General features: G+C 45.1%; 1 protein-coding gene across 1 annotated transcript in view; it reads left to right on the top strand.

The window, feature by feature from the left end:
- The window catches only part of RTF2 (replication termination factor 2), a 63,066-nt gene extending 61,713 nt beyond the window's left edge, over nt 1-1,353 (top strand). Inside the window, exon 9 of the mRNA XM_083508251.1 lies at nt 344-1,353. Within this exon, the coding sequence (XP_083364377.1) occupies nt 344-534 (191 nt within the window). The 3' untranslated portion in view covers nt 535-1,353. The remainder of the gene's footprint in view (nt 1-343) is intronic.
- The last annotated feature ends 16,796 nt before the right edge of the window (nt 1,354-18,149 follow it).

The raw sequence follows: 18,149 nt of genomic DNA, 5'->3' as shown, positions 1-18,149 counted from the left end.
GATTTGAAATTGTTTTAAGGGAGAACCAGCGTAGATACTGGCAGTGGACCTGCTGGAGTGCTTGGATCCTGGCAACTGCCAAAGGGTGCCAAGTGCCAGCTGTGCAAAATAGAAGTTTAAGCAACTTAATCTTGACTTTAGCTTGAACAAGCCTTAAAAAGAAATATGGGCGTTGATCATCCCTGACCATTGACCATGTGCACTGCAGCTTATGGGAGTTGCAATCTCAAACAACTGAAGGGCACCAGTTTGGCAAAGGTTTCTTTAATATGGTGTTTGTGTGTGTCTACATGCAAGTTTTGTGGGTGAAGTTGACGCGTGTTCTGTTTGCTTCATTCTGTAGCAGTCAGCGAAAGTCCATCGTCTTCATCTGGAAAAAGCAGCAAAAGTTCATCCGAGGGCCCCAAGCGATCCTTCGCAAGCAGAGGAGAGAAATCGGAAGCATACAAGTCTATTTTTACATCACACAGCTCTGCCAAACGCTCCAAGGAAGAGTCTTCCAATTGGATCACGCATACAGCATACTATTTCTAAAACAGAAAAGTTTCCACTTTGTAGCAGGCTCTGCCCTTTCCCACCCTGCTGCAGTTCCTCTTACAAGGGAGGATTTAGTTATTTGGCACCGAGTCACCAAGTGCAATTTGCTGTCAATTTAGAAGGACCATCCATATATAACTATGTAAAGTAGAATATAAAAGCAGCAGAAATCAGTTGTGTGTTTTTTAAGGGATGTGTGATTTGAACAAGTACTAATTGTTAGGATCACAAATGATGTGCTCTTGATTCCACCTTCTGCCCCCGCCCCCCCCCAACAGGTCCTGGTCACTTTGAATAATTTGGATGCATGTAGAACAGAAACAGGTGACCTGCCCACATCATCTACCTTTCATGGGTACCTTCTGCTGTCTTTCAGGCATCCTAACTTTCAGACCTTCTTTTGCATGGAAATGTAGATTGTGGGGCTAGAGTAATCAGATAGGAGACTAGCATGACCACTTCCTGTCCTGTTCTTCTCCTTGGTTTTCTAAAGCTTTGTCTAGGTGGGTCAGGCTTCAGCAAACGGAAGGTGTTCCACCATCATCTTTCCCAAGTGTAAGGAGGCTACAGCAGAAGTCAGCATCCTATGTTCAAGAAGGCTGTGGAGTGATGAGCCACAAAAAAAACTTTTTTGGGGCTCCCCCAGCCCAGAGTGTCCATCTTTACCCATGTAGCTCTTGCCAGCTTTATAGAAGTGATATTGTTGAATATTTAATTTTGGTTTCCATTCCTGTCACTTGTCAGAGAAATAAAGCAGAGCCCTTTGTGACTTTTCTTGCGCACCTTGTACTTACAAATAAAAGCACAATATTCTAATATTGTCCCTCGATTGCATGGTTGAAAGCTGTCCAGCCCATCCCACTTTCATCATAAAAGGTTTTGGAGATCTTGCATTAGAAGAAACACGAATGGGAGGAGAAAATGCGTTAGTATTTTGGACTCGGGGGTTGGACTCGATGGCCCTTGTGGTCTCTTCCAACTCTATGATTCTATGAGTACTCTTCTGGGACGTGTAAGAGACTACGGTTCATCAGAGATGGTGTTGCCGTAAAACACACGCAGGACCTCATGCACAATAACCCCAAGTCTGGTCGTCCCACTCTGAAACTGTGAAGGAAGGTTGTAGTATTTGAGACTTTGTAATTTAGAGAAAAGGCAAGTAGGAGGTGATTGACATAAATAAAATAATGGCATGGGGAAAGTAGATGCGGGGGGAAGGTCTCCCTCCAATTCATGGCTACCCAATGGCGCTGAATGTTGGACGATTCGGGATAGATAAAAGAAATCATTTCTTCACACAACATGTAATTAAACTGTGGAACTCACTCCCACAGGAGCCAGTGATGGCCACCAAGTTGGGTGTCTTTAAGAGGGGATTAGACAAATTCATGGAGGAGAAGGCTGTCAGTGACCACTAGCCATGCTGGCTGTGCTCTGCCTCCACAGTGGTGGTGGTGGTTGTTTAGTCGTGTCCGACTCTTCGTGACCCCATGGACCAGAGCACGCCAGGCACTCCTGTCTTCCACTGCTTCCCTCAGTTCAGTCAAACTCATGCTGGTAGCTCTGAGAACACTGTCCAACCATCTCGTCCTCTGTTGTTCCTTTCTCCTTGTGCCCTCCATCTTTCCCAACATCAGAGTCTTTTCTAGGGAGTCTTCTCTTCTCATGAGGTGTCCAGAGTATTGGAGGTTTTGTCCATGGAGTTTTCTTGGCAGGGATACTGGAGTGGCTTGCTGGTTCCTGCTCCAGGTGGATTATGTTTAGTCAAACCTCCACTATGACCTATCCATCTTGGGTGGTCCTGCATGGCATAGCTCATAGCTTCTCTGAGCTATTCAAGCCCCTTCACCACGACAAGGCAGTGATCCATGAAGGAGGCCTTCATGGTAGGATACAATAATGCTTCTGAATACCAGTTGCTGGAAACCTCTGGAGGAGAGAATGATCCTGTGCTCAGGTCCTACTTACAGGTTTCTCACAGGTATCTGGTTGGCTACTGCAAGAACAGGAGAATGGACTGGATAGGCCACTGGCGTGATCCCGCAATGATCATCTTAGGTTCTTATTAGGAACCTTTTGTCTTTTGTGTGTGTGTACACCCCCAATTAGCACATGTTGAGCAATTAATGAAAAACGTTGACAACCCACTGGACCTACAGACCTACTGGTCGCAGATCCCTAATTTAAATGAAACATCAACACCATGTTTTTAGAGGCTTCGTTAGGACCTAGACTTGTTTTGAGTGGAGAGCCTTAAACGGTTTTCCATGCAATGTCACATCACCACCTCTTCCTGTACACAGCGAATGAGAGGTAAATTAGTCCGGTTAACTCATTTTGAAACATGTACCAAAATGCAATCAGGGAAGGTTGATTAGAAATTCAGATGACTCTATTTACACTCTGCTAGGATTTCTGATAGGCGAGTGCTGACTGTAATGGCTGCAATCGTTTGCCATTTTGCAAGCATAATTAGCCATGTTTCCCACACAAGGTTCTGTCATGTAATTTGCATAATACTTCTCTTCCCCCAACTTGTTAACCAGTAGGAAGCTTTTTGCCACCTTTCGTTCCCGCCCCCTACCCCAGATCAAAACATTGTGAGGTTTGCCACGTTTTCTATTTATAAATTTGTGCCTGACATTTTCTTCCATGTTTCTTCCTCTTTCCTCCTTTCGTTTGTTAAGCACAGAGGCAATAAGCTTCTTCTTGTTCGAGGCACACACACTACGAAAGTCTAAGCATAGTGTCACTGTGTTTTGACATCACTTTTAATTTTCTCCAAGGGAGCATGCTTGCCTTGGGGAAATAACTGCTAAAAATGCTTATTTGAAGCTTAATTATTATATATTTGGCTCACAATCTAAAAGGAGAGCAAATTCCACTTCATAAGCATGGTGGCACCAGCTTTCTATATAGATAGAGGCTGGCCAGAGAATTGTGAACGTGTTCCTTCTCGCTCTTCTATTTCTGTGCTCAAGATTGGGCAATAGTTTGCCCAGAGAATGGGCCAGCTTGTTGTTGTTGTTTAGTCGTTTAGTCGTGTCCGACTCTTCGTGACCCCATGGACCAGAGCACGCCAGACACTCCTGTCTTCCACTGCCTCCCGCAGTTTGGTCAGACTCATAGCTTCGAGAACACTGTCCAACCATCTCGTCCTCTGTTGTCCCCTTCTCCTTGTGCCCTCCATATTTACCAACACCAGGGTCTTTTCCAGGGAGTCTTCTCTTCTCATGAGGTGGCCAAAGTATTGGAGCCTCAGCTTCAGGATCTGCCCTTCCAATGAGCACTCAGGGCTGATTTCCTTAAGAATGGAGAGGTTTGGTCTTCTTGCAGTCCATGGGACTCTCAAGAGTCTCCTCCAGCACCATAATTCAAAAGCATCAATTCTTTGGCGATCAGCCTTCTTTATGGTCCAGCTCTCACTTCCATACATCACTACTGGGAAAACCATGGCTTTAACTATACGGACCTTTGTTGGCAAGGTCACGTCTCTGCTTTTTAAGATGCTGTCTGTGAACTTCTTTGGACATGCAAGGCGGTAGCTGGAGGTTGGTGGGCAGCAGCCAAGTAAGCCCCATCAAGTGCAAGGAGTCTGCCAAATAAACCAAGCAAACACAACAAGAGTTGCAGTCAGTGGCAATCCAAAAGACCAAGGATGCTTTCAAACACAAATACATTATCTCATCAGAAAGGGGGAAGCCTCTAGATTCTTTCTAGAGAGTGAGGGTGATGTTCACAAACCATTTTTTCCAGTTCATTTCTCTCTCCTGCTCTGTTTTTCATTTCAGGTTAGGGTCAAGGGAGAACTCTCTCCAAAACCCCAGAGAGCCGCTGCCAGTCAGTGTGGCCATTACTGAACTAGGTGGATCAATGGCCTGACTCAAATGAAGCGCAGAAGCACTTCATGCTGCAACATTCTGTTGCAGGTGACACTTGTGAATTGACCCACCTCCGCCACTGGAGGAAAAAAACAAACTAATCTGCCAGTGTAAATGGAAAATTCACCACCTTTCAAATGGCAGTGTGTATTTGTTTGAACTCTAGCAGGTGAGTCAGGGCAATTTTACAGAAGAAGAAAATGCCACCTGTCATATTGAGATGCCCTTTGCTTGCTAAGCATGATGCAGACTCCCACAACTGCATTCCCCACTGCAGCAAGACAGGTGTTTTCCTCTCTGTTATTGTCATCTTCTTCGCTAGATTATAGGCTCAACATGGTTCCTTTTATACGCGACTTGGCTTTGTCCCTCTGTAATTGAGGCACCAGTTGCTGTCGGTGTAATTTAATTTATGATGAAGATCTGTAATATACATGCCCAAGTGGTCAGCTAAGTTACAGTCTTTGCTTGAAAAGGGGACTGCTTGTACTCTGTAAGTCCAGGATCTGCAGCCTCCATAGAAAACAGATTGTGTGAATCACATACCTTGAGGTATTGTGATCTTGTGCTGTTTAAGGCTTTATAGGTCAAAACCAGCACTTTGAATTGGGCCCAGAAACTAACTGGTAGCCTGTGCAGTCGGACTAGGATCGGTGTAATATGCTCAAATGGTCTTGCTCCGGTGAGCAACCTGGCCGTTGAATTCTGCGCTAAGTGAAATTTCCGAACCGTCTTCAGAAGCAGTCCTGTGTATAACACATTGCAGTAATCTAACCTTGAGGTTACCAGAGCATAGATTCATGAAACACACACACAGCTTTAGTGACCCGTTGCCAAAGGGGGATTAAACACCGCCTATGTTGCAACTCTGATGGCATCTTGTGGGAGGACACAGTGCCTCCAAGACAGTTGCAACCCTTAATTAATATGGAACATTTGGATTATCCGAGAGAAACCAACAGATTGCTCTGGCACATTTGCTGTGTAACAGTTTAACAGTCTTACCTGCCCATCTTTCCTGGCTCTCTTCGTCTCCCCATCCTGCACCACACATAGATTTTTACTTCACCTGTGCTACAGTGGGTGTTTTTTCATTTCTGCCTTCCTCTTTCTGGGAACTGAGCTGACGGAGTAGTTCATAAAAAAAAAACACTTTCCCATCACCTTCTGCCTACTGGGCCAAATTCGGTTGCCACCTCTAATCGTCCCATGACAGGCAGATGTTCAAAAGGTCCAGCTTTTCTTCACCCAGAGATGCTGCTCCAAAGCACAGGTTTAGATTCCTTACAACAGGGAAGGCAGAAGGTAGATTGGGATCTGCTGGTTGGTCTCAGATCATGAAGAAGAAGAGTTTGGATTTGATATCCCGCTTTATCACTACCCGAAGGAGTCTCAAAGCGGCTAACATTCTCCTTTCCCTTCCTCCCCCACAACAAACACTCTGTGAGGTGAGTGAGGCTGAGAGACTTCAGAGAAGTGTGACTGGCCCAAGGTCACCCAGCAGCTGTATGTGGAGGAGCGGGGAAGCAAACCCAGTTCACCAGATTATGAGTCTACCGCTCTTAACCACTACACCACACTGGCTCTCCAGGGGTTTCTGTCACTTCTAGTAGTTCAAGGACAGCTAAGCCCATCCTCAGGATGCTGGAAAAGAATATGCAAGGAGGGAGGGAGGGAAACCAGGAGTTGATTTTTGGGTGTGAGGACTTGTTCTGGGACCTGAAGGTGCTTGGTCCTGGTATGTTGACAAATTTATGAGCTGAGCATAAACTCAGAAGCACGCTGTTCCTTAGCCTGTGCCTGCTATTTCCCACCTAGTTGGTGGGTCTTGGAATTCCTACATTTAAAGCATGCTAAAAGCACATGTTCCCCTCCAAAGAACCATGGGAAGTGTAGTTTTTATGGGTGCCAGGAATTGTAGTCTATACCATTTCCAAGATTCATTGCAAGGAGTACTTTAAATGTGGGATGTATTTGCAACCTACTACATCTGTAAAGTCCCGTGTCTTTAGAAGAGACTGCCTTCCCTTTCCAAAACTGTTTATTCTCAACCCATTTGAGTTGAAACACCAAAAAGGAATAAATGCCAGGAATGGATGTAGCATAGATTGTGCTGGGAACCAAACCGACTGCCGTGCGATCGCTACTATGCACTAAATGCACAGCTCCCTGGTCGCAATTATCTTGGATGGAAAGATCTCGACCAGGAATATTGTTTTGCCTTGAGCAAAGGCTGTGTGTCTGGACTGCCTCAGGAGTGAACATTCATGTGCTTTTAAATAAAGCTTGAAACAGAGCAGGCACCTGTTGGAGCTTAACTTCCATTACAAGTGTCACATTTTCAGAGCAGGAGGCTCAGCAGTGCTCAAGCTTAATTGGAAGAAAGGGGATAATTATATTTTAATATCCCTTCGCAGGTTTAAATCTGATAAGTGCTTCTCGCAGTTAGGAGTTCTCGCAGCGCTGCACGGAAAGATGTGGGTGTAAGCGATCTTTTCAGCTCGCTCACAGATCTGGAGGGGGAAGCCAAGTCACTTAAGACTCCTTTCTGCTGACTTCCACATTCTTCTAAAGTTGGCAGTGCCTTTCCCTACTTGAAAGGTGCCCACAGCATCCCTCCATTTGACCTGTTCAATCAGCATGTGGCCCGATTTGATCACACGAAACTTATACAGACCACATGCATTCTTTATCTTCTTTTTAAAAAATAGTTTTTATTAAGGGGTGTTTTTTGAAACAGATAAACAGGGAAAGGTACATCTACCATCTCCACTTCCAATTCATAGTCTTTCTCACAGTTCGTTTGCATTTAGCGAGAGAACACTTAGACATCATGTGGTTAGGGGTAGAGAGAGTATTATTCTTTTGTTCTCTTGCCTAGATGATCATTTATCGATCATTTGTTCTGATTTGATTTGATTTGATTTGATTTGGGGTTCATCCATGCTTCCCTTTGTCTCATGCTTTCTAGGCAGGGGTCCAAGAAGATTTCCATTTTCCTCACTGCTTTGCTCTCGAAAATCTGATCTTTACTGCTGAATCGGAACAAATGTCAATCCATGGAAAACCCAATCAACGCTTGCTCCGATTCAGCAGCAAAGACCAGGTTTTCCCAGGAGAAAAGGGCAGGAAGTCTGGATGAGCCCTTAGTTTATTTACATAACGCTTTTCCACAGTGAACAATGCATAATCGGGATCTGCTTATTAAGAGATACAAAACATATCAGTAAATTCAGACAGGGCAAAATTTCCAAATTAGCCAATATAGAATAAATTAAATATTACAAAAAGCTATAATCTAGACTTTAAAACATAAGCACTGAGCAAAAAGAAAGTTAACAGGCAATAAAGTTCCAGCTGCAGGTGCTGCTCTTACTGTTCTCAGGGTGGTTATATGAAAATTCTCACACATCCTTCATTCATCCTCATTTGCTTGCGGGGCATTGACACATCTTCCCATTAGCTATTGGTTCACCTCAAACCAAAAAACTGCCTTTGTGTGTGTATTTAAGTGGATTTGTTGCACCAGGGCAGCAGAGCACTTTAATCCACTTCAGGGTTCGAAATTAGCATGGTGCCAGGTGCATTTTGCACCTAAGGATTCTCCATTTGCGAGCACATCAAAAAGTCTGGGTGACATTTTTTGTGCCTGGCTGACACTGAAGGATTACTGAAATGTATGTGCTGTGGACTGCAAGAAGATCAAACCTATCCATTCTTAAGGAAATCGACCCTGAGTGCTCACTGGAAGGACAGATCGTGAAGCTGAGGCTCCAATACTTTGGCCACCTCACGAGAAGAGAAGACAAGACCCTGATGTTGGGAAAGATGGAGAGCACAAGGAGAAGGGGACGACAGAGGACAAGATGGTTGGACCGTGTTCTCGAAGCTACCAGCATGAGTTTGACCAAGCTGTGGGAGGCAGCGGAAGACAGGAGTGCCTGGCGTGCTCTGGTCCATGGGGTCACGAAGAGCCGGACATGACTAAATGACTAAACAACAACAACAGTGTGCTTTGAAGCCTTGGAGTATATCTTAAGGATATACAATATGTTAAGTAGTTTAACAATAAAGAGTAGAGTGTTTTGAAAACTGAAGCACTATACCAATATTTTTATTGTAAACACCAAATTAAGCATGTATTAGCAATTTCTGATAACAATGTGATATTAACAATGTGTCTCTTATGTGAATTGCATATTAGTTCATGCTTATCAAAATAATAAATAAAAAGTGTTGCCGATACAACCCCTCCCCCAAATAAAAAGGCAACTAGACGCTCTGTTTTGGAGCCCACAACCCAGGTCCTAGGAGCCATTTAGCTCCCAGCTTTTCCATCCCAGTTTCTATCACTGCTTCAACATTGCAAAGCTAAAGCTTTTGAATGCGTTTGAATTCCTCCCACAAAACTGCAACAGTCTGCAAAGGTCCACAGAGAAGGAAGAGATGAAGATTTGGACAGCCAAGCATTTCTCCTCAGTTTTCATTGGTCTTTTGCAAAGGTGGAACTCAGCTGTGGCTGAAGCCATGATGTGCCCTCAAGTATTAGAGCTGTCGTCTGCTAGCCAAGCACTGGCTAACTAATGAACATGAGCAATAATCAGTGTTTCTGGCTATAGGTGCCTGTGGCATTTGCCTCCTAGGTGGGTCATAAGCAAAGGGTTAAATGAGTGTAATGTGATTGGCCAGAGAGGAGGAGGAGAGAGTCGGAGTGTGTGGAAGTCAGTTGAGAGTTGGGAGTTGGAGAAGGATGAGGGAGGATAAGTCTGTGGGTTGATCGAGTTGTGTGGTGAGAGAGTGAGAGGAACTGTTAGGTGGAGTCAGATAGATAGTTGGGATAATCAGTTTGAAGTTGTTAAGAACATAGGACAGTTAAGGAACTAAGATTAAGACACTGACAAGAAAAACTAACTGAAACCATAAGCTTGTTCATGCCTATAAAATAAACTTGGATTATTTGTTAATGTTAACAACTGTCTGGACCCTGCGTGTACCCGAGAGCAACAGGTTGGTGGCAGCGAAGAGGCAATCACAGTGGTGGCACAGGGATCAATAGACCGTCAAACGTCCGGGGACCCTGTGTAAATGCCACAGTGCCCAACACTGCATTCTTACGGCAGCCTTGATCCCCTTGATCTCCACCACATGACAACCGCAGCTGTCAACATGCCAGGAAAATACTGGACATCTGAACCGGCCTTGGCATTGTCAGAAAGGTGTAGTTCACCTCATAGGCATCTGCTGTTTGTTTGTTTTTCTGGTTTTTTTAAATGATTTTTAAAAATTCATTTTATAACAGAAATAAACAACACAAACAGGAAAAACAAACAATACAAACAAATGCTTGTCTTACCTTGTTTTTTCTAAACATTATTATGTGGGCTTCCCCAAGTCCCCCCTATCTGATTTTCATTTTACCTCATCTTTAGCAGTTTACATATATCATAATTTCTAACCATTTTTTTGTTATCACGCTTACTTTAACCATAAAAATCTTTGCATTTTATTACAGTGGTACCTCTCAGGTTACATACGCTTCAGGTTACAGACCCCACTCACCCAGAAATAGTACCTTGGGTTAAGAAGTTTGCTTCAGGATGAGAACAGAAATTGTGCTCCAGCAGTGCGGCAGCAGCAGGAGGCCCCATTAGCTAAAGTGGTACCTCAGGTTAAGAACAGTTTCAGGTTAAGAACAGACCTCCAGAACGAATTAGGTACTTAACCCGAGGTACCACTGTACTTACAAATAATACTATTTTAAAATGCACTATCTTCTACTTCTAACCCTACAACCTATATCCACTTCCAAAGCTATTCTAATATTTAAATATTAACATAATTTTTCAAATATTCCTTAAACGTCTTCCAATCTTCTTCCACCGTCTCTTCTCTCTGGTCTCAGAGTCTCCCAGTCAGTTTGGCAAGTTCCATATAGTCCATCATCTTCATCTGCCGTTCTTCAATAGTTGGTAAATCTTGTTTCTTCCAATATGGGCATCTGCTGTTGATTAGTGGTTGAGGTATGAGGAATTCCAACAATCATGCAGGAGGCTCCCATCACGTGTGGACAGTCATGGAAGATGCTGGATCATTCATTCTGCAGGCATGTAGCTGCAAGCTTACTAGCAGTGCTCAGCACAGGACACTGGGGTCATGGCATGTTCTGGTTGCTGGCCCAACCATCCATTCAGGAAGTGCATGTGCTGAGCTCATGGCCCCTTGTACCTGTGAAAACACCTTGTGATGGTCCCTGCAGTTGAGTTCCCCTTTTAGTCTTCAAACACTTCAAGGTGGCAGTCATATCTTGCCTCTGCTCCCTTGACTCCCATTCAAGGGAATGCATGGGGGCAGTAGCAGGAAGACAGCGTGGTCCTCAGTTCCACTTTATATGCTTCCAGATTATCACTAATTTTGGTGATATTAAATCCCACACCAGCAAAAACAGTTTATGCAATTACAGCTGATTTGTGCAACAAACCCACTTCCCCTAAAAGCAGTGTGGTATAGTCCGACTGGGACTTTGGGAACTAGGGTTGTTGCAGGGATTAAATGAGGAGGGAGAGAATCTTGTACACCACCTTGAATTCCTTGGCAGGAGTGCCAGCTTGGGTGCCCAGGGCTGTGGGTGCCGTGCAGCATGCATGGCCCTGGCATTGAAATTTGTGGGTGCCCTGCCACTTCATGGGGAATTTTGTGGGTGCCTGGGCACCCAGGGCCCCAGGGAGTTGGTACCTTGGAGAAGAAGGTGGGAGAGAAAGGCAATAAATAACTTTTTGAGATAAGGAAAGTGACAGGAAAATACAGCAGGATTTCTTGACGCCACATTGTCTAACCCCCTCACAAACTAGGTAATTGGAATGAATGCTCAAGAAGCAGCCAACATAGTGAAGTGAGCATATCTAAAGAGATGTTTTTTAAAATAAAATAAAAAGCTTTGGTCATTTCCCACATGCTTCCCTAAGGGTCTCCTCCAAATTTGTGACTATGATTTAACATTCCCCCATGCAAACTGGAAATTCAAGTGAAGAATTATTGCCCAGATTAATTTCATCACTAGAGTTTGGACAAGGTGAAGCTGTGTTGTCATATCACCTGCTCACTATGGATGTGAAGTGTAAATTCAGCAGCGTCTGCATACAGGAGGGGTTGCCAAGTGCCAATAGGTGAGGTTGCGTGGTTGAGGGGTGTGTGCGGTGCCCATTGCAAGTTTGCAAATGTGCCCGCAAACCCAATAAGGTTATAATGACAGTAATCATTCAGGTATATTCAGAAAACTGAGGATAAGCTGCAGTTGTCAGCTTTGCCCATTTGGTGGCGCCAGCAGCACATCCTACAGCTGGTGGGATAGGCCATGGAGGTGAATGGTGGAATTCCAGAAATCGCTATTCCAGAAATAAAAATGTAAAAAAAGAAGAAGATGTAGGCTCAAAAATCACAGTAGGCAGATAATGTAGCCCAAATGAAGCTTAATTACAATATTGTAGTGACTCTGCATGTTCATAGGGTGGAAGAGAGAGAGAGAAAGAGAGAGAGAGAGAGGGAGAGAGAGAAATGAAGAGACAGAGAATGGAAGGGAGAGAAAAAGAAAAGCATTATCCCACCCCCATTGGATTAGGCCCCACTCACCACTGGTATGGGGGCCCTGACCACTTCCCCTGCCCCTCTGGCAAGGGAATGTCACCCTCATCCCTGAAAATGCTGCCCACTCCTGGGATGCTATTATTATTTGTGACCTTCGTAATACAAATACACCCTGACTCCAAAAAGCTCTAATTGGAGCACATGGTGTGATTTCTAGCCCTTTTCTCCTCACAACAACCCTGCGAAGTGGCCTCAGCTGAGAATAGCCGACCCAAGATCTCTCCTTGAACATTTGCAGCTGAACAGGAACCCGGGGACTGACCTCACTTGCCTAAGCCTAACCCAAATGGTGGGATACCTGCATCCCTATAGACACCATGAGACTCTGTCCCCCACGCCACCCCACATTAGCCCCAATCACCATGGGAGAGGGGAGATGCAATCCAGCAGCATCTAAAGGACCACATGTCCCTCAGAACCCCCCACTGGCTCTGCGTTAGGGGTTGTGGCTGTGTACGCACGAGACTTCTGAAGCGCATTCGAAGGAAATTCTTTCCCTCAAACATTTCCAAGCACTGTAATTTACGCTTCAGAGTTACAATTCCTGACAAGCCTTTACAAACTGCAGCGCCCAGAATTCTGTGATGGAAAGAATGTCCCTCGAATGTCCTTTAGAGACAGCCTAAGACCATCAAATCCCCGCGACAGGGTGAGCTCCTGTTGCTCGGTCCCTGCTCCTGCCAACCTAGCAGTTCGAAAGGACAAAGTGCAAGTAGATAAATAGGTACCGCTCCGGTGGGAAGGTAAACAGTGTTTCCATGCGCTCCTCTGGTTTGCCAGAAGCAGCTTAGTCATGCTGGCCACGTGACCCGGAAGCTGTACGCTGGCTCCCTCGGCCAATAAAGTGAGATGAGAACCGCAACCCCAGAGTTGGTCACGACTGGACCTAATGGTCAGGGGTCCCTTTACCTTTACAGTGGTGCCTCGCAAGACGAAATTAATTCATTCCGCGAGTTTTGTCGTCTTGCGAATTTTTTCGTCTTGCGAAGCACGGTGTCGGGAAAGTTTTGGAAAAGCTTCAAAAATCACCAAAGTCTTTAAAAACCTCAAAAAAGGCTACCACACCGCGTTCTATGAGTTGCTCCTCGAAGTCAAATCGCAACTGTATTAACGGTGTTAAGAAAAAGGAAAGAAACTTGCAAGACGTTTCCGTCTTGCAAAGCAAGCCCATAGGGAAAATCGTCTTGCGAAGCAGCTCAAAAAACAAAAAACCCTTTCATCTAGCGAGTTTTTTGTCTTGCGAGGCATTCGTCTTGCGAGGTACCACTGTACTTTAAGACCATCAAACCAAAGGCTGGTAGTTGGTGACCACGAGCTGCATTAACCCGATGTGAAAAGGATAGGTTTTTTTTTGGGGGGGGGGAGACTTGCAACTCTCCAATTGTCATTGGACTACAGATGCCATGATCCCTGTCAATTCAGCACCAGTAATGGGACAATATCCTTCACTGTACCTGAGGGCAGTAGTCAATACAAAATGGGCAGCCCTGCTCTCCAACACCTTGCCGTTGCCTCCTGCCTGCCCCTCAGCATCTTGCCGCCTGAGGCAGCTGCCTTGCTCTGCCTTGTTGTCCTTCATGTGCCCCCCACCAGCACCTGGTCTCCTGCCAAGCTACAAAGTCTCTTCTCCCTCCTCTGAGGGGAAAAAGCCAGAGAGAGCCCTGAAAGAAGGTAGGGATAAAGGGATGTAGCCAACTAAGTTCATGCTCACACCATACATTTAAAGCACCTCTTTAAACAGTTGCCGCTTCCCTCTAAGAATTCTGGGAACTGTAGTTTTGTTAAGGGTGCAGAGAATGGTCAGGCAGCCTCTATTCCACTCCCTGGGCATGTTGGGGGAATGGGATTGACTGTTAAACCACTCTGGGAATCATAGCTCTGGGAAGAGAATGGTGGTTTCCTAGCAACTCTCACCGCCCCTAACAGACTATAGGTCCCAGGATTCTTTTGGGGAAGCCATGACTGTTTAAAGTGGCATCATAGTGCTTTAAATGTGTGAATATGGCCTAAGTCATACTCCGAATAGACTCACTGAAATTAATAAAACGATGTTAGTCATATCCATTAATTCAATGTTTCTACTCTGAGTAGGACTTACACTGGATACAACTCAAAGGTTTTACTCTGTTTTTAGTGTATTCTTAACTAGTTTTTGAACTCTGTTTTTAATTGTCTTTTACCAACATTTTAATAACTTTTTTTGCAAACCGCTTTGAAGTTTTATTGCAATCAAGCAGTATATACATTTTGTTAAATGAATAAACTGGGAATAGAGAGGAAGGGGGGGGAGGAAGCTACTATAGAAGGAAGAAGTAAATGTAAAAGGAGCCAGGAAGGAGGATGAAAGGAACTGGGAGTCTCAGCAGCTGAACAGGATAACATAATAAGCATTGAAGGAGAAGCAGAGATGAGTAACAAAGAACCAAAACCTTTGAAAGAACTGTGAGAGGGAGGGAAGCAGGAAATCAAAAACCTTCTCCACTCAGGGGTAGGGAACCTCCAGTCCCCAGGCCAAACCTGGTCCAGCAGGCTTCTCCATTTGGCCCACGAGGCTGTTTTCCAAAAACCACACTCACCTGCCCCACAACTGATGTCATATGTGGGTAGAGATTCAGGTGGAGATACCATTGCTGCAGAAAGTAGGATTGAACTCCTCACCCATGACCTGATGCACAGGAAGTTCAAATCTGCTTGGTTACTATTTCCCCACATCCCCATGGGCCAACTTTGACAGGTCGGTGGGACTACCCACCTGTCAATCACCTGATGTGACTATGATGCCATATGCTTGACAGGGAGACGGTCCCACCGACTATTCAAAACTGGTCTGCAGGGCAGAGGAAGATAAAGATCTGGCCCACTGGGCCAAATGTTTCCCCACACCCCTGACTTGGAGGAATCGGGTTTGCCAATTCGATTCCTCTAAGTCAGGGATGTGGGGAAACATTTGGCCCAGTGGGCAGCGCTGTGGACACGGGTGGCACTGTGGTCTAAACCACAGAGCCTAGAACTTGCCAATCAGAAGGTCGGCAGTTCGAATCCCTGCAACAAAGTGAGCTCCCGTTGCTCGGTCCCTGCTTCTGCCAACCTAGCAGTTCGAAAGCACGTCAAAGTGCAAGTAGATAAATAGGTAGCACTCCAGCGGGAAGGTAAACGGCATTTCCATGAGCTGCTCTGGTTTGCCAGAAGTGGCTTAGTCATGCTGGCCACATGACCCGGAAGCTGTACACCGGCTCCCTTGGCCAGTAAAGCGAGATGACACCGCAACCCCAGAGTCGTCTGCGACTGGACCTAATGGTCAGGGGTCCTTTACCTTTACCAATATCAGAGCCAGTATCAGCGCTGAGCTTGAGAAAAGCCAAGCCTTGCCCCAAATACATCATTGCAGCAAATCATTTCGCAGCTTCCAAAGTCCGATTGCATATCAACGGAAATGAATGAAGTCAGAAATTGTGAGCTGACTTGTGTCAAACTCTGCCTCTGCCCGCCGCTATTTTGTGACTGGTGGGCCTCAGGGATTCTCAACCCCCTTCTCGAATGGTCCCCTGGGGATAGAAAGTTTGTTCACCCCGAGTTAAGGTGATCCTCCTCCAGGGATAAGGAACCACAGAAGGAGCTACAAGGCCTGGCTCAACCCTCACCAATAGCAGCATTGCAAATGACTTAGTCAATGTAGCAGCATAGTCAATATCCTAGGGGTTTTCTTCTGACCCAAATAACCCGGCCCTTCCCTTGCACTTTTCCAGTCTGGACTTTTGGTGCCTTGGAAAATTGTGCCAGGATGACTCTTCTGATGAAGTCAACTGTTAACCAGGTTCTGCCTAAATCTCCAAATTAAAAAAAAAGGGGGGGAGGAGGAGGAGGATACTCCTTTTCAACCCTTGCCAGGAAGAGGTTATTTAAACGGAGAGTACAAATTAAAAGAATTAAAAAAGCCAGCTCTAATTAAAGACCACAGCGAGTCAGGCAAGGAGTTTTGGCTCTGCCCCTGTTATCTTGCTCATCCCAGAATGCTCCAGACAATTTGAAATGTCACAACGTTCATTAAATGTTCATTAAGGGCGCCACCAAATTAAGGAAAAATGGGATAATAACACTTCGCGCCGGTGTCGGGTTTTCCACTCGGAGATCATTAAGGAGTTTTCTTTTCTCCCCAAGTTATTATCCTTCTCCTTTTCGAGACACAGAAGCAAAGGTAGAAATAAGGAGCAGTGAGAAACCAATTTGTCCTGGGGCTGAATTGCCGGGAAGAAGACATGAGTGACCCGCCTTTGAGGATAGGGATGGCAAAGTTGTGGCCCTCCAGATGTTGGTGCGCCCAAACTCCCATCAGCCCTGACCATTGGACAGGTGGGAAGAAGCTGGTGGAACACATCTGGAGGACTACAGATCTAGCCCTGATCTATGTCTCCGTCTTGCTAAAACCTTCCAGGGTTAATTATTGATGATCATGAACCCTATATTTCTTCCACAATGCAACTCAAAATGTTGTACATAAGATTGTTTTTATATAGTGCACAGATGAAGAATCAGAAGTTCTTTACTGTCTGAATCCTTTTTTTCTATCTCTTTTAACCTCTTTTCTACTGATATATTTTTAAAAAAAATCTGTTTCTTTCTCTATTTCTCTCTCTGCCCCCCCCCCAGCTTTTTGTGTTTTTATTGTATCTAGATGAAAGACTTGGTTTGCTTTTAAAAGGGGGGGATATTAAGTTTCATATTTTTCTCTATAAACCTTAATAAAAAATGTTTTTTAAGAAGTTGTACATAAGATGTTTATTATTTTGTTATTTATATTTTTAGCCCATAGGATTTGGGGTAGTCTCAGACCCAGATCTGTATAGCTTCAACTAGAACCTGCTGCAATAAAACCACAAACCTGCACTTTCAGGTTGTGCAATTATTGTAAGGTCTTGGATGACAAACCCACACCCTACACCAGTGTTTGTTTCTGTGTGTGTGTGTGTGTGTGTGTGTGTGTGATAATGGAAGTGATAGGAAAATGCACTGGAAAGTGTGGAATATGCTGACTTTAATGCAATTCATCTAACCTCCCTGTCAACAAACCAGAATGAATGCTCAATAAATAACCAATGTCATCTATTCTCTGGATGAATAAGCCAGTCGTCTGGATGCGCCCAGGGACAATGATATCTCATTATTGTGCTGTCAGGAAGCAAATAGGGCAGAAATAGTGCCGCATCACTCAAGGCCAAACTAGATATGATGGAGAAGCCCCATGGATTCATCAATGTTGACATCCATTCGTCTCAGGAATGAGTCTTTAGAGGTGAAGTCAAATGGTTGGAGAGTTCCTGCGCCTGCTGTGGTTGTAGAGACTGATGCAGGAGAGACATGTTTTGTTGCAGCTGGGGCAGATGAAGGTGTCCATTTGTGCTGCTGCAGATGCACCATAGTGTTTCTTCTCTCTGTAGTCCCAGTAGTCATTCCTCCTCTGCTATGGATTCATGACCTAGACCGGCATTTAAATCTGAAGTCAACACTGGCAATGGGACAGAATCCTTCACCCTACTCGAGGGCAGGAAGCTTCCTTCGAGGGTGCATGGTATGTAGTTCTGTCTGCATTTGGCGCCTGAGGCTGCTGCCTCACTTTGCCTCCTTGCAGGGCCGGACCTGGGTGCAGGGCATGCTCATGTTTGTAGCCCTTTAAGCATGTGAATCTGCTCCTTGAATGAAGCTCCCTTCTCTCCTTCAGCAGACAGAACAGATCCTGTAGGCATCAGCCCATTCCTCCCTCCCTCCCAACCTCTTCCTTTCTTGTTTTCGTTTTCTTTAATGCACCAAAATTCAGTTGGCATCTTTCCCCAAGTAGCTAAACCAGCACTTAGAAGCGCATAATTGCAAAACAACCTGTGCCACCGCAGCTCTACAATGGGAGGGATTGGAGGGGATTAGAGCATTTGTACGTTTTTCATCCTCCTCTTTTGTGAGCAGGCATCGCAGCATATTTTTAGAGCCTTCCCTTGGAGCAGCTCCTTCTCAAGGGCTTCTGTTCCCATCTGAATTAGGCTGGATGCTCCCCTTGTGACAGCAACTGGCTCCAAATTAGCTCTGGAGGTTATGCAACGC

Source organism: Podarcis liolepis, assembly GCF_965112155.1.
Source record: "Podarcis liolepis genome assembly, chromosome: 6".
Lineage (NCBI taxonomy): Eukaryota > Metazoa > Chordata > Lepidosauria > Squamata > Lacertidae > Podarcis > Podarcis liolepis.
This window is presented reverse-complemented; position numbering and strand designations above follow the sequence as displayed.